Source organism: Microcaecilia unicolor, chromosome 13, assembly GCF_901765095.1.
Source record: "Microcaecilia unicolor chromosome 13, aMicUni1.1, whole genome shotgun sequence".
Lineage (NCBI taxonomy): Eukaryota > Metazoa > Chordata > Amphibia > Gymnophiona > Siphonopidae > Microcaecilia > Microcaecilia unicolor.
This window is the reverse complement of record NC_044043.1, coordinates 98,584,186-98,601,168: the sequence shown is the minus strand read 5'-3', so window position 1 is coordinate 98,601,168 and position 16,983 is coordinate 98,584,186. Positions and strand designations below refer to the sequence as shown.

General features: G+C 44.4%; 1 protein-coding gene across 6 annotated transcripts in view; it reads right to left on the bottom strand.

The window, feature by feature from the left end:
* Positions 1-15,579, bottom strand: part of EIF4G3 (eukaryotic translation initiation factor 4 gamma 3) — a 419,008-nt gene extending 403,429 nt beyond the window's left edge. For all 6 annotated transcript variants that reach the window (XM_030222062.1, XM_030222064.1, XM_030222063.1 and 3 more), the window contains exon 1: positions 15,169-15,579. In XM_030222062.1, coding sequence (XP_030077922.1) covers positions 15,169-15,281 — 113 coding nt within the window. In that variant the 5' untranslated portion in view covers positions 15,282-15,579. The remainder of the gene's footprint in view (positions 1-15,168) is intronic.
* Between the last annotated feature and the right edge of the window lie 1,404 nt (positions 15,580-16,983).

Here is a 16,983-nt window from a genome sequence, read left to right as displayed (position 1 = left end):
TTTCCACAAAGTCTTAAATGTCCTTGTAAAGCATTCCATAAAAATGGACCAGCAAATGAAAAGGCTTATTTGTTTCCACAGTGGTAAGAAGTTGGGGAAGGCAACCAAAGTTTCTGGGATACCTCAAATCTTAACACACGAGCTGGCATATACACTTTCAAGGCATTATGAAAATAAGTACGTACAGTGCCATATATACGCTGATGAACTATTACAGGAAATTTAAACAAAACTCTACATTTGACCAGGAGCCAAAATTGGGATCATAAGTTTCTTTCACATTATGCTTAATGGTGCTTTGCTTATTGTTTTCTTATCCTAACTGTATTGTGTTGTCTCTGCATGTTGACCTTATCTAGTTTCATTGTTTAGGCGTTTGGTGTGTGGTATTCCTTTGCTTCTGAATAAAAACCATTTAAACACAAATTTATTTCAGAAGTTCAATCTAGGAAATATTATTTAATTTGAACAGATATCTTCCCAGAAGGTTATCATCTGGTTCTCTTGTTGTGCAATCCGCTTGGAACCGAAAGGTGTTAGCATAATATAAATCAGGTTGTTAGGTTACGTTAAATGCCAAATATGTGCTCATTTTTTCTTTTTGCATGGGGGTACAGCATGTCTGGGTTGAAAGTGGGCATTTCTGCACTAATCGATGAATGCAGATACATTACCATACGCTAACTGGTTAGCACAGGATTCCCGTGTGAGCCCTTGCCACCTATAACAAGTGCAAACAGTACATTTTCATTAGCATATAGCCATTAAAACAAAAAAATGTAAAATCCACCATTTTACTGCTGTAGTAAAAATGTCGGTAGCGTGCTGAAAACAAAATGCGTAAGGGCGCGCTAAGGGCATTTTATATTGCACATTAGTAAAAAGGACCCCTTAATGCTAATTGACCAGTCTGGAATGTGGTTCAAAGATGAAGACAAATTCAAAATGCAGGCTGCATTTGTCTCAGGAAGACCATGCACATAAAATCTGTGGTCACTATGAAACTCTTCTGTGTATGCAACAAGCATAATCCCCCCCCCCCCCCCCCCCCCTTTGCTTTTGATTTTGCTGCATGCATATAATTTGGATACATTTCCTTTGAGCATTAGTGATCTAGTTTTGTGTGCTGTTCCAGCGGTATAGATTCTGCGCTGTTGGCTTTAGCGCAGGAGTTCTGAGCATCCGCTCCTGAGACAGAAACCCTCTTAATAGGCTCAACTTTATAGAAACGGTCTTGAGCCTTCTATAACCACTGTCCCCTTTTTTTTTCTAGCTGCACAGCTCTCTTAACAGGGTCTCTCTCTCCTTCTCTGCTCATATCCAGCAGATTGCCAAGACCTGTCGTTTCTTTCCCACACCCTTGTCACTTCTTGTTTAGACTACTGCAATCTGCTTCTTGCTGGCCTCCCACTTAGTCACCTCTCCCCTCTCCAGTAGGTTCAAAACTCTGCTGCCCATCTTGTCTTCCGCCAGTGTCGCTTTACTCATACTACCCCTCTCCTCAAGACCCTTCACTGGCTCCCTATCCGTTTTCGCATCCTGTTCAAACTTCTTCTACTAACCTATAAATGTACTCACTCTGCTGCTCCCCAGTATCTCTCCACACTCGTCCTTCCCTACACCCCTTCCCGTGCACTCCGCTCCATGGATAAATCCTTCTTATCTGTTCCCTTCTCCACTACTGCCAACTCCAGACTTCGCGCCTTCTGTCTCGCTGCACCCTACGCCTGGAATAAACTTCCTGAGCCCCTACGTCTTGCCCCATCCTTGGCCACCTTTAAATCAAGACTGAAAGCCCACCTCTTTAACATTGCTTTTGACTCGTAACCACTCGTCTCCACCTACCCTCCTCTCCTCCTTCCTGTACACATTAATTGATTTGATTACTTTATTTTTTGTCTATTAGATTGTAAGCTCTTTGAGCAGGGACTGTCTTTCTTCTATGTTTGTGCAGCGCTGCGTACGCCTTGTAGCGCTATAGAAATGCTAAATAGTAGTAGTAGTAGTAGTAGATTCAAGTGGCGGTTTTGCATGGTGAGGGGTATTCCAGTCGAAAGATTGGATGTAATCAAAGTACAGCCTTAAGAATCATACAAAAGCACGAGTCTGGCAGCATGAAGAATCGGTATGGGCAGTCCAAGAAGTCGACACATAGAGAATCGTGCGGTGCTTAAGATATTCTTGAGCAACAGGAAGCTCAGCTCTCCTCGACTGCTCAGAGAATGAAAAGAGAAATGCTCAGTTGATGTTTATGATGCTTGGAATTTGGACCGAGATGTTGCAGAGCGAGGACAAAGCCACTGCTGACAGACGACCAGCGAAAGAGGCATATGGCATGGGCAAAGAAATGCTCCAGCTGGAGCAAGAAGGAATGGGAGAAAGTATTATTTAGCGATGAAAGCATTTTCCGCATCCTTGGAAATAATGGAAAAACATTTGTGAGAAGGTTCCCAGGAGAAGAATGTCTCGATTAAGTATCCAACAAAAGTAATGATCTGAGGATGCATGGCAGCCAGTGGAGTTGGCAGATTTCGCATCATTGATGGTATGGTCAATGCATGCAAATACACTGAAATCCTCACCAAGTACGTTACCATCAGCTCAGCAGTCGTTTCCTGGAGATTCTTCCAGGATGACAATGCTCCATCCCATCGAGCAAAATCAGTGGGAGACTGGAAGAAAAAGCAGGTGAAGACAACTGAATGGCCAACATAGTCTCCAGATTTAAATCCAACTAAGAATTTGTCCTTTAGATTGTAAGCTCTTTGAGCAGGGACTGTCCTTCTATGTTGAATTGTACAGCGCTGCGTAACCCTAGTAGCGCTTTAGAAATGTTAAATAGTAGTAGTAGTAATTTCTGGAGTAATTGTCACTGAAAATAGCTACAGCCAGTGAACAAAAGAGAACTTACTGATCTCTATGTCATCCTCAGGAACAACTCCTGAAGCTGATGTACTGTATGCCAGAGAGATGCCAACAAAAAACAAAGGCTGGCCAATTAATTATTAAAAGCCAGGACCATTAAAACTGCCCTTTTCAGGGCCATTACAAGTAAAAATTAATTCCTAGACGAGATCATCAACATGCCCGATAGTAGTTGTATTATTTAACTGAAGTTCTGATACATGCATTTGTACTGTACAGCAGTATAGAGATGCCACCCCCCCCCCCCCCCCCCCCCCACACACACACACACACATTGGAGCAAATAACATCTCAATTGACATTCTGCTAGAAATTTCTAGTCAGAAAGAATAAACAATTGAATTTTGATAGTAAGCACGTGCATCGTCTAGGAGTTCTGGAAAATAATTTGCCATACTACAACACAATGCTATAAAATTTGTTTTGACAAAGTGATGCAAAACTTTCACAACACTGTAGTTTTGTTAACAGTATAAACAAAAGTAAGCATGAATACAATTAATAAGGCAAATCTGGAGATGGCAAATTGAATGCTAGTAACAGGACTAAAATGAAACAGTATCAGAAATATAAACATTTAACAGAATAGTAAAGCAATCATATAACCGAAACTTGATAAATGTAATCAGCCATGACAGCATGGAAGAACCATTCATATAAAATAGTTATGATACACGTCATCGCAATACGAATGAAACACCTTGGTATGTACATGTAACAGATATGATGCTAACGCTGTTTGTACAAGAAAACAAGGTTCCGCGTTAGGAGTTACGGATCAAGAAAGGGATCTGGGTGTCGTCGTCGATGATACGCTGAAACCTTCTGCTCAGTGTGCTGCTGCGGCTAGGAAAGCGAATAGAATGTTGGGTGTTATTAGGAAGGGTATGGAGTCCAGGTGTGCGGATGTTATAATGCCGTTGTATCGCTCCATGGTGCGACCGCACCTGGAGTATTGTGTTCAGTACTGGTCTCCGTATCTCAAAAAAGATATAGTAGAATTGGAAAAGGTACAGCGAAGGGCGACGAAAATGATAGTGGGGATGGGACGACTTTCCTATGAAGAGAGGCTGAGAAGGCTAGGGCTTTTCAGCTTGGAGAAGAGACGGCTGAGGGGAGATATGATAGAAGTGTATAAAATAATAAGTGGAATGGATCGGATGGATGTGAAGCGACTGTTCACGCTATCCAAAAATACTAGGACTAGAGGGCATGAGTTGAAGCTACAGTGTGGTAAATTTAAAACGAATCGGAGAAAATTTTTCTTCACCCAACGTGTAATTAGACTCTGGAATTCGTTGCCGGAGAACGTGGTACGGGCGGTTAGCTTGACGGAGTTTAAAAAGGGGTTAGATAGATTCCTAAAGGACAAGTCCATAGACCGCTATTAAATGGACTTGGAAAAATTCCGCATTTTTAGGTATAACTTGTCTGGAATGTTTTTACGTTTGGGGAGCGTGCCAGGTGCCCTTGACCTGGATTGGCCACTGTCGGTGACAGGATGCTGGGCTAGATGGACCTTTGGTCTTTCCCAGTATGGCACTACTTATGTACTTATGTACAGTTGAGATTTATAGACAAGACAAACTGAAGAAGATATGAGGAACTAGTCTAAGCTACAGGGTGAGCAGTAAAATAGCCCAGTTGCCACATGTATTAAAGGCTTGGGAGAAAAGCCAGGCTGTCTCCTTAGAATCACATTTAGGAAGGTTTCATTGTATCATTCAAAGCAGTCTGTTTGGGCACCACTCCATTAAAAGTCCACCAAGCCATAGCCACATTTAATAAATACTACATTTGGTTTTTACAGGATTTGATGGTAAACGTGATACTTGCGCATCATCTCTTTGTTTTGTTTTGAATTTATAGCCAGCTGTACTAAAAGGGCTATAAATCCTTCAGTTCATCAAGTTCTAGTAAACCTATCATAGGCTATCCATCTTGCAGGCTGCATTTTAGTCTCAAGTAAAACTTGACACAAAATACAATTTTAAATCCCTTGTCCAATACAGATAGAAGGGTCTAGATATAATACAGAATCCATACCGCTCTCCAGCTCCTAAGATTTTTTGGCTTTCGCCCTCTACACTCGACAGAAACAGCACTATCTAAAGTCTGTAATGACCTATTCCTTGCCAAATCCAAAGGTCACTACTCCATCCTCATCCTCCTCGACCTATCCGCCGCTTTTGACACTGTCAATCACAATTTACTTCTTGCCACAGTGTCCTCATTTGGGTTCCAGGGCTCTGTCCTCTCCTGGTTCTCCTCTTATACCATACCTTCAGAGTACATTCCCATGGATCTTCCTCCACCCCCATCCCGCTCTCTGTTGGAGTTCCTCAGGGATCTGTCCTTGGACCCCTCCTTTTTTCAATCTACACCTGTTCCCTGGGCGCGCTGATCTCATCTCATGGTTTCCAATATCATCTTTATGCTGACGACACCAAGCTTTATCTCTCCACACCAGACATCACTGCGAAAATCCAGGCCAAAATATCGGCCTGCTTATCCGACAATGCTGCCTAAATGTCCAACCGCCACCTGAAACTGAACATGGCCAAGATCGAGCTTATTGTCTTTCCACCCAAACCCACTTCTCCTCTCCTGCCACTCTCTATCTCAGTCGATAACACCCTCATCCTCCCCGTCTCATCTGCCCGCAACCTCGGAGTCATCTTCGACTCCTCCCTCTCTTTCTCTGGCCATATCTAGCAGATAGCCAAGACCTGTCGCTTCTTTCTCTATAACATCAGCAAAATTCGCCCTTTCCTCTCTGAGCACACCACCTGAACTCTCATCCACTCTCTCATTACCTCTCGCCTTGACTACTACTGGACCGATATGCTCATATCACCCCTCTCCTCAAGTCACTTCACTGGCTTCCGATCAGGTACCGCAAACAGTTCAAGCTTCGCCTACTAACCTACAAATGCACTCGATCTGCAGCTCCTCATAACCTCTCTACCCTCATCTCCCCTTACGTTCCTACCCGAAACCTCCGCTCACAGGACAAATCCCTCCTCTCAGCACCCTTCTCCACCACCGCCAACTCCAGGTTCCACCCTTTCTGCCTCGCCTCACCCTATGCTTGGAATAAACTCCCTGAGCCCATACGCCAAGCCTCCTCCCTGCCCATCTTCAAATCCTTGCTCAAAGCCCACCTCTTCAATGTCGCCTTCGGCACCTAACCATTATACCTCTATTCAGGAAATCTAGACTGCCCACCTTGACATTTCGTTCTTTAGATTGTAAGCTCCTTTGAGCAGGGATTGTCCTTCTTTATTAAACTGTACAGCGCTGCGTAACCCTAGTAGTGCTTTAAAAATGTTAAGTAGTAGTAGTAACTTCTCCTAATTTCCACTATTTCAGGGGATATGCCACACTAGACAGCTAATCCTCCGATCTCCACCATCAGTAGGAGAGAGAGTAAAAAATGACAGCAGATAACTGGCATGCTCTACACTATGTGCATAATATCAACAAAATAAAACACAGAAAAGCACTACCATGCTCTCTTCTGTCAATGAAGTTTACTTTAAAATCATTTAAGTTACTGCACTGTAATTCCAACATTTGAACAGCATCTCAAATACCCTGACATGGAAAATGATATAACTAGTGTATGCCTGATGTGTGACATCAGGATCAGCACAGATCAAATGCAGTGACTGTGAGGTAACGGGATTCCCGAAATCAAAGGAACAAATTCCAGGAAGAATAAGTTCACTATTCAGTGCATGTGCAGACAAATGCGCTGAAGAATGAAAAACCTGGGGAGGAGATCAAGATGTTGTCTAGGTGAGACACTGATTCGGAGGCCCCAACGGTGTTTTATTATTAAAGGAGTTTCTTATTGCACATTTACTTTCTATGATGCCAAAACATAAGGGGGGAAACTGAAGGGATGACTTCTCCGTGGCAAACCATAATAGCTACCTTTGCAGTGCCTGCTGCGAGCATTTCTGCTGTCAGGACTAGGAAGACAGCGAAGCATCTGGGTCATTAGCTCCTCCATCTCTGAGTATGCTCAGTCACCAGACAGCTCAGCCTAAGGAGGATCCCAGAGTGACTGCTATGGATGCTGCCCTGGCTACTCAACGGATATCAGACCCAGCATTATGCCAACAGTAGCTCAAGGAGCCGAATCTGAGCAGCAAGCCAGTGAGGTACCAGTTGGGGAGCTTGAACAAACATCTGTTGGGGAACGTAGTGCCCAAGATGAGGGTGCTCCTAAGCCCCTTCCTCCCCTGCAACCACTCGTAAAAAAGCCATCAGTAGCGACTGTGACCTTACTGTGGACTGTATGCTCTTCTTTCATTGTTACTTCTTCTAATTCCTCCACTAAGCTGTAAAATCTGGATACTACCTTAAAATTAACAGACTACTAGGATCAAAGGCATAGAAAAAAACCTGACCGATAATAGAATCTGTGTCAAACCAACATATACAGGACAAAAGTTCTGAGAAAGATTGAAAATTTGCAGAACTATAATCAAAATCTGAATATGAGATTGCCCAGATTAGCCACTGCTACAGACTTATTTCATCGAGATGTAGCCTCAGTTTGAAGTTCCTAGAAGCAAATCCGCCTCCTACTCAAAAGACATGTTTCAGCAAAGAATTCAGAGACTAATATGGAGACTGAAGCTAGATATTTTCAGCCATTTGAACGCGGGTTCGATTCCCACTGCAGTCCTTGTAACCTTGGGCAAGTCACTTAACCCTCCATTGCCCTAGGTACAAAAAAAAAACTTAGACTGTGAGCCCTCTAGGGACGGAGAAAGTACTTACATATAATGTGTACAGTGCTGCGTATGTCTAGTAGTGCAGTAGAAATAATTAGTAGTAGACTACCACAGAGTTTGTGTCTGAGTGTCAGGGATAGGGGAAAAGAGAGTACGGAGCGGTCCCAGGAATCCAGCGGGATTTTTTTCTGTCCGTACATAAGCCAATCACCACTCACACACTGATAGAAGGGGAGACACTTAGCAAATTGCATACTAATTGCTTATTGCGTCAGGAACAGGTGTCAGCTCACATCTCTAAGGCAAACTTACTACATCGACTTCTTGAGTGCCTAAATGTTTTTCAGCCCTGTATAATAGTTGAATCCCTCTGCAAACTATGCACTTAACACAGAGGATATGAAACCTCAATGCAAACCATTTCAAGATTTAATGCAACTCCCTTGTCTTTTCCCTTTCAATTGTCATTTCTCTTCCTTTAGTTCCTACACCACAGGAAAAACATGTTCAAGTGTGAGCTTTCATTTTGGCCCTACCTCTACTGGTCAAGATGAAAAAGAGCAAAATAAGCCACATGTACAAGTTAAATAACTTTCCCCAACTTCTAAGTTTTCTAAATAAATTAATACATTCCAGCCTCAGACAAAAATATTGGGGAAGTCTGTAACAATGCTGGATTAACTCCTAGTACAAGGCAATTCTAACTCCAAGCAGCAAAGTCAAAGCTTCAGTGTGGAAGCACACAGACAAAAATTCAGAGGAATCTCAATGCTGCAATGTCACTCATCCCATGATGCCTTACAGTCGCCTCCCTCACTGGGTAAGTGCTGACCACCTGGAATAAAGTATCCAAAAAACAGGATGACAGATGTGCATCTATTTAAATTGCTGTGATCCTGGAAACAAACGCCACAAACTGTCAAAAACCTTGGATTTCATGAAGGGAAACCTCTAATTGCACTGTAAATCCATAAATAAAGATTTTATCAAATATATTTTTATATTCTCCGTAGAAAAACAATGCTGCATAAGCAGATCACCAGCACCAGGCAGTGTCACATTGCATTATGGCATTAGATTTGTTTCAGATACCTTAGTCATGACTAGTTCCCGGATACAGTGAAGTCATATGATACTTTCAAAACATTTCCACAGTCATAAAAAGCAAGGGCTGCTGACGATCAAGTCCCTGTCATTTAAATGGGTAAACAAAGGGTGGCTGAGAAACACTGTACAAAGCAGTCACCGCTGTCATACAAGAAACTGGCTCCCATTCCTTCCTCAAATTCCTACTGGCCAGAACAGAGTGCAAACATCAAATATTGCTGTGAATCTAATGCATTGGTAGAAAATGGCTATAAAATATTATACTGTTGGTATTACACACCACAGAGACTAGCCAAGATGTTTAAGGGGGGGTCTGCTCTCTGCTGGCGCCAATGTGGCATGGAGGGTGATATGGTCCATATCTGGTGGGCTTGCCCGCAGGCCCAACGGTATTGGACGAGGGTTCTGAAGTTGATTGCGAGCATAACAAAAATTGTTTTTCCCATGAAAATGGACCACTGCTTGTTACACATAAGACTTCAGGGCAGTAAAAAATATGCGCACCAACTGGCCACTCAGATATTGGTGGCCAGCAAATTGGTGCTGGCGGCGGCATGGAAGCAGCAGACTCTGCCGGGACTGAAGCCGATTCTGCGTAAATTGGACTATATTCAGCTGATGTCTAAGTTGACTGCGATGCGTCTGGGTCGTTTGCTGCCATACCACCGAACTTGGGACCCCTACACGGAGTGGTTGGCACGACCAGACTCTACCCTGACAATTCAATAGGGGGGAGGGAGGGGGGGGAGGGGGACATAAACAGTTGGTTAAAAAATGTATTGAAGATGTCATACCGATATGTTGGAGGGTGCACGATTGTGTACTTGAATTTATGGTTGTATGTTGGATCTTTATTCAATAAAAATTTTGGAAAAGTTAAAAAATATATATATATATATTGCTGTGAAGATACCTGAAGATACACTCAAACTGCTCAGACACAGGATACCACTCCAGAACTGTCTTTAAGAAGGAAAGTGGGGGGAGGATAACAAAGAAAAAGTAAAAGATTTTCCAGAAGATAAAGTAGATAAAAATGTAGTATATGCTTATGAACAACAGTGGAAACATTTCTGGAAAACTAATGCCAAGATGAAACAATTTTTTTTATAGCTTTCGTACATGTTTTTTCTCCTGTTTAGCCTCTTGAGGTAGAGTTTGTTTTAACCTTCTCTGTCCTATCTTAGGACTTTCTGCCCCTCACTCTTGCCCTGCCTCCAAACTCTTCCGTGCAAGCCCACAGGCACCTGACACCAGGTGCCAAATTTCTGGCACATGGAGACCTGGTCACCACAAGTTTTTCCAGCCCTGCATTTGGAGATCAGTTTACTGGTTAGAAGAAATCAACTGGATCTAAGCCCAACCACTGTATCAGGAATTTCCTTCTAGTGGTAAAACTTACTAGAAAAATAAGAACATGAAGCGTTTTAGTGCTCAGTCTTTCCATTTATCTCAGTCCAACATAGAAATGGAAAAAACCCCTTCACTTGATGAGCCTAGTTTCAAACAGGGATGAGCATCAAGAAATTTTGCGCATGGTGCACTCTTCCCGATACTAAACACATGTGCTATCAGGAAAAAGTGCACACTACATACAGACAGCACACACATGATCACCGTGTGGCTGCCTCGCTTCTCATCCAAATTTTTGCCACCGACAGAGTTCCCAGCGAACCTACAGCACTTTCACATGCCTTTGATGGCTTCAACAACTACAGTTCACTTTTTATTTCCTATAGAAAAATGGGTCCCTTCTACAAAGCTGAGGTAAAAGGGACTCTGCGGTAGAGTCGGCATGTGGATTTGCTGCGTGCCAAGGCCCCTTTTTACCGCAGTAGGTAAAAGGCTTTTTTATTTTTAAGGAGAGGAGTGTGGTAGCCGTGTTAGTCCACTCTTAAGGTTATCAATAGAAATCAAACAAAATAAAACATGGAAAAGAAAATAAGATGATACCTTTTTTATTGGACATAATACATTTCTTGATGTCCCCATGCATACCTCCTACCCACCCCCATCCTCCCACCCTGTCAGACTGTCATAGTAATGCTTGAATGTTTTCACTTATATACACTGTCAGCTAGCACATTTGCTTATTTCCGATCTGAGGAAGAAGGGCGACCTTCGAAAGCTAATCAAGAAATGTATTAAGTTATGTCCAATAAAAAAGGTATCATCTTATTTTCTTTTCCATGTTTTATTTTGTTTGATTTCTATTGATAACCTTATTTTTAAGGAAATGGCCTTGCGGTAAGTAAACCACTTGCCACGTGGCCATTTGCTGGGGAAGCCCTTACTGCCACCCCATTTAGGAGATGGTAAGGACTCCCATGCTAACCTGGCGGTAACTGAGCAGCACACGAGGCTGCCCGATTACCATCAGGTAAGCCCCCTGCACTAAAAAACTAAAAGTATTTTTTCAGTGCCAGAAATGATGCACGTGGGGGGGGCAGGCACTACCGCTGGGACTCCAGCGGTAGCCCGGCAGATTGGCGAATGGCAAAGTGGCGATACAGGTACTGACACTTTGTAAGCAGCACAGAATCTGTCTACCTGTGATCTACACTGGCCTCTCTTCGCTAGATGGACTTTTGTTCTCACCTAGTAGGGCAGTTCTTATGATCACCATCTGACTCTGTTTCTTACCTAGTTCTCAGTAGAGAGTGGGGGAGTGGCCTAGTGGTTAGGGTGGTGGACTTTGGTCCTGGGGAACTGAGGAACTGAGTTGGATTCCCACTTCAGGCAAAGGCAGCTCCTTGTGACTCTGGGCAAGTCACTTAACCCTCCATTGCCCCATGTAAGCCGCATTGAGCCTGCCATGAGTGGGAAAGCGCGGGGTACAAATGTAACAAAAAATAACAAAAATAAAATAAAATCCTAGCTTTAATGGACATGTAGTTACATAGTAAAAGATAGCAGATAAAAACCAGTATAGCTCATCCATTCTCTCCAGAAAGGTGGCCAGGGTTGTACATGTGGGTCACCTCCCCTCACACCCCTGGTCTTTAACATGTACAAGTTTCTTTACCAAACAACTTAGGCATCATGAGATGTTCACAGATTTCCTTGCTGTCACATGCTATTCGATATGTGATGTTTCTGTACTAAAATCTAGACTTCAGACAACAGTTATATCACTGTATAAGGACATCATTCCATTCACACTCTACTGAGCAAATGCACTCGGGAATCTACCTGCAGCAGGGATAACCTTCACAGCCGTCACATGACTGCTTCGGGCATCCAAGGCCCTCGGGTAATCTGTATGTTTTAAACCCAACATTCAATGAGTATGAGGAAGCCAAATGTTCCAGATGGTGTAGGAATTATTAGAAAATTTGGTAATAAGACGGCAGGGGATTCAGTTATCTGAAGTGACCTGGTGGTGGTGGTGATGGAGACCAGGACTTAGATAATGGGCAAGCTCGGGATGGATATAGAAGGCAGACAGAAGTGAAGGGCTGGCATTGGGTTGCATATAGGAATTAAATATACTCATCTACCCCCCCCCCCCCCAAGTGCAAGATCACAACTGGACAGCAACACAGTGAATGAGAGTGGAAAAAGACAAAACTGATTCATCCAGTTTCTCTATACAATAACAGAACATTTACAAAGAAAAGCAAACATCAGGAGCTGGATATCACAGCAGCCACACACACATTCATGCAACAACTTATCAGCTGAAACAACTTGGAAAGTATAGTACATAACGCGCACAAATGCTTTCTAACATCACAATAAACCGTGTATGCTGAGAGTAAGACTTCATTTACTGACCACATTAACAAAACCAACTTTTTCCACCACTGAGGGGCCCAGTAACAGTACAGCATATTCAGATCGGATCTGGAAATCCAATGCTGCAGAACTCTTTATGCTCACACAGGACATAGCTGGAGAAGGGATTGAAAAAAAAAGTAGCCGTAAGAGCAAGAAACAGAACCAGCATCTTAGGATCAAACCCTGCTTCTCCCATTTACTCTCCTTGTGACCTTGGGAAAGTCTCTTAACCCTCACTGTTGGAACAGATACCAGTCCCATTGCAAGTCCTCTGAGCAAAGAAATAAATACAATTTCGTCACTCAATTTCTCTCTTGATTTTGCAGCTCAGTTCTGTAATATGTACTCTTATTTGTGAAATGCATGTGGCACTGTGTCCATCTGAAAGCATTACAGAAATGAGCAGTAGAAGATGGTGCTTGCAGAGAGGATAGTCAAAGCCCAAGACGGGTTAGACTCTGCCTACACAACAGTGGTGCCTGCTCACTGACCAAGAAGTGGATTTGTACTGGTTTTGGAGAGACCTTTTGGTTCATGCCTCTCAGCTAGACAGCTTTCTGTTGTTCCTGGACAGATAAGGGGGGGGGGGGGGGTTATTTATTTTATTTAAATATTTATATCCCAGATCACTATGCAGTTTACATTAAATAATACCAAGCAACAAACTAACCAAACTCTTCCTAAAACAAATACAGTACACAGTCTAGCATCACAAAATCTAATTAAAATTCCAAGAGTGGAGAATGCTTGCACAAACAAATGAGTCTTAAGTGCTTTCTTAAAGTGTTGCAATGATGGACAAAAGCAAACAATCTGGCAACTGGTTCCATAGTTTCAGGCCTGCCACCGAGAACGCACAGGCCACAGTGCACAAAGTTGATCGTGCTGACACACACAGCTTCCTCTTATTCGCTGAACGCAAAACACATGACTGTGTATAAAACGGATTCAAATAGATCAAAGCCACACCTTATACACATTTCGATACCTAACAGGCAGCTGCCCTCTCCTGTAATCTCAGGTAACAAAGGTCCATAAAAGGTTAATTAGAGCAGCAGAAACCTTCCAGGCAAATTAAATAGAAATACTCGCAAAAACGATGAACATTCATCAAGCTTACACACTGAGCAACTTTTCACAGTATATATATATATATATATATATATATATACAGACACAAATTTCCTACACTATAAAAGGATGTCCTTATCTCCCCTTGTGCGACACCATTTCCATCCTAAGTGTGTCTTTATCCTTCATTTCTCACCTGCAATTCTGCGCCTCTCATGCTCAGACTGCCATCCTCTGGATAGCAGTATAAGTTACTGCACCATTAATAATAATTTTTTCACAAACTCAAAAGGAATGTATTCATATCTTCCCAATGGTCCATGCTTAGAAATTCTCCACCACTGTATGAGCGTGTAGAATGGCCTTCATCTACGTGTTTATGTTTGTAAGAGAAGGACCCTGTCACTCCTATGAAAAAGCACTATAAGCACAGCCCTGCATGCACCTTCAAACATACAACACTGGATTTCTCAATTGCATGCATTCCTCAATCACCGGCGTTTCCCAGCAATGTGTTTATGATAAATTAACTCTGTATGCATTGGAGAGCCATGGGCCTATCAAGCTTAGCTCCAGGCATCTCAAACCTGACAGGTAAGAAACCTGCCACAACAAACAAGTGCAACAGCGTAAATGCAAACTAAGAAACTGAAAGTAAGCCTAAGGCTTAATAATGTACTCAACTAAAAAGTCTCGGTTCATATTTTGCTTGACATTTGAAATCATTTACATCTCACTTATGACTGTAAGTGCCAACATTTCAAAATGATCGGGGATGCCAAACAATACAAATTACCCCTCCTTGGATACAAATGAAGGGATCTGCTAAATATTGGGGGGGGGGGGGGGGAGGGGCAGTGCGCTCAGCACACACACAGAAGCTCCTATGCTAGTGACCCACAGTACTTTTGCTACAAAAAAACAAACAAACAGTGAAGGCAGCCAGACAGCCTATTAGAATACTTAGCACATAGGTGAAAACAAAGGATTTCCCCAGACAGCCTCTCTTAAGTAACAGTCCTGCATTTCACTGCCACATCAACACTGCACACAAAGTTCCGCACTCTTTTAGCACCACACGTTACCTGTTCGGGAAAATGGCAGAGCTACATAAACAGAGCCAAAAAGGAAGACAATTAAAAAAAAAAGATTTGCATAACCCAAAGAAAAATGTGGTTCACCCAGCACCCAATGTCCACTATGCAAAATAAGCCACAGTGGGGGAAAAGCAACCCAAAGCAGAATGCAAGGTACTTGGGGGGGGGGGGGGTCTCTGTTTAACAACAAAGTGCCAAAATCCAGAATCAGGACCCCCCCTCCCCCCAACCCTTTTTATTTCTTTTGCACAGACACGGGGCAGAAGCTCACGCCTAGAGATGTCACATCCCTGTCTGCACATTGTGCGCATAAAGTCACCTGTGCGTGCAAGTAGTGGGGGAGGGAACTGCTCCCCCCCCCCCCCCCTCTTACCTCGGGACAGCGCCTGGGCCTCTCTCCGCTCCCCCCTCCCCCACACCCCCGGGCGCTCAAAGGATACTGCTGGGGCGGCTGGCTCGGTAGGGCCCGGATGGCCGGGTGAGGAGGCGGCGCCGGCCCGGTTCCTGCAGCCGATCCTGGTGCTTTCAGAGCCGGTTTCTGCGGTAAACTCATGGCAAGGCGGCTCCCCCCGAGCGGGGAGGGAGGGGGCTCGGGGGAAGGTACGACGAGAAAGAGGGCCGGCCGGTCTCCGTGACAACGGCAAGTCTCTAGCGGAAGCCGAGAGGAAGCGAGGGCGAGGGGGGCAATATGGTCATGGGCCGGGGCGGGGGGCCTCGCTCCCCCTCCCCGGGATACCCGCTGGCGCTGGCGCTCGGGGAACTGGCGGGATGCCGGCGGATTTTCCTCACTCCGCTAGCTGAGCATCCAACATGGCGCTCCGGCCGCCTCTAGCAGTCCGGCAGGACGGACGCTCGGGAATCTCCGCCAAACTCCGGAAGCGCTCGGAGGAGGAGGAGGCGGAAGTAGGGCTGGGCGCCTGCGCGGCGGCTCGAGGCAGGAGTGGGCGGCTGCTGCTGCCCTCGTCTGGCTCGCGCTCGGAGGACATAAACATTTGCAGCCGAGGGGAGAAAGGGGAATGAAACCTTCCAGAGGGGGGCGCTGTGATAGACTGTAGCAGCAAAATCTAGTGCAAAAATCCTTAACACTCAGTAGTTTCCCATTGCCAGTAGTTGTGTGAAGCTGTTTAACATCTATGCTGCTACTACTATTTAGCATTTCTATAGCACAAACATAGAAGAAAGACAGTCCCTGCTCAAAGAGCTTACAATCTAATAGACAAAAAATAAATAAAGTAAGCAAATCAATTAATGGGTACAGGAAGGAGGAGAGGAGGGTAGGTGGAGGCGAGTGGTTACGAGTCAAAAGCAATGTTAAAGAGGTGGGCTTTCAGTCTCCATTTAAAGGTGGCCAAGGATGGGGCAAGACGTAGGGGCTCGGGAAGGTTATTCCAGGCGTAGGGTGCAGCGAGACAAGGCGCGAAGTCTGGAGTTGGCAGTAGTGGAGAAGGGAACAGATAAGAAGGATTTATCCATGGAGCGGGGTGTAGGGAAGGACGAGTGTGGAGAGATACTGGGGAGCAGCAGAGTGAAAGCAGAGCAGCAGCTAAAAACCCACCTTTTCACCACTGCTTTTGACTCCTAGCCACTACTCAATTTGCCCTCCCCTTGTTCCTTCTCACCCAGTACTTCCCTTGTCCTTAATTGTTTTGTCTGTCTGTCTTATTTTTAGATTGTAAGCTCTTTTGAGCAGGGACGGTCTCTCGCTATATTGGATGTTCAGCGCTACATGCGTCTGGCAGCACTATACAAATGTTAATAATAACACCAGTACTAAGACAGTAGCTCACTGCCCTAGAAAGGACCACTGTATCACCCTATGCAGGGCCAACCCAAAGGTATCTCACACAGGCAAACCTTAAGTGTGCATCCCCCCCATCATGTGCCGCACTTGCAGTATAATTAATATGAAAATGTCTGCATTTATAACTTTTGGGTCCAGAACTCGCCCTTTTCTCATCTGGTCCTCTCCCCCTCTGGTCCAGCATCTCCCATCTATCATCCCCTCCCTCCCCTCTCCCCATCCCGTCTCTCTCTTTACCCTCTGCTCCCGCCTTGGGTCCAGCATCTCTTCTTCCCTTCCTCTATCCTTTCTCTCCCCCTCCCTCTCCCCACAGGTCTAGCATTTCTCATGCTCTCTACCACTCCCCCCCCCCCCCACAAGGGTCCAGCATCTCTCCTTTGGCCCCCCCCCCATGATCCTCCAAACTTCTGCGTCTTCACTGGTAATGGAGCAATAAAGCCAGGCTGTCTCCGGC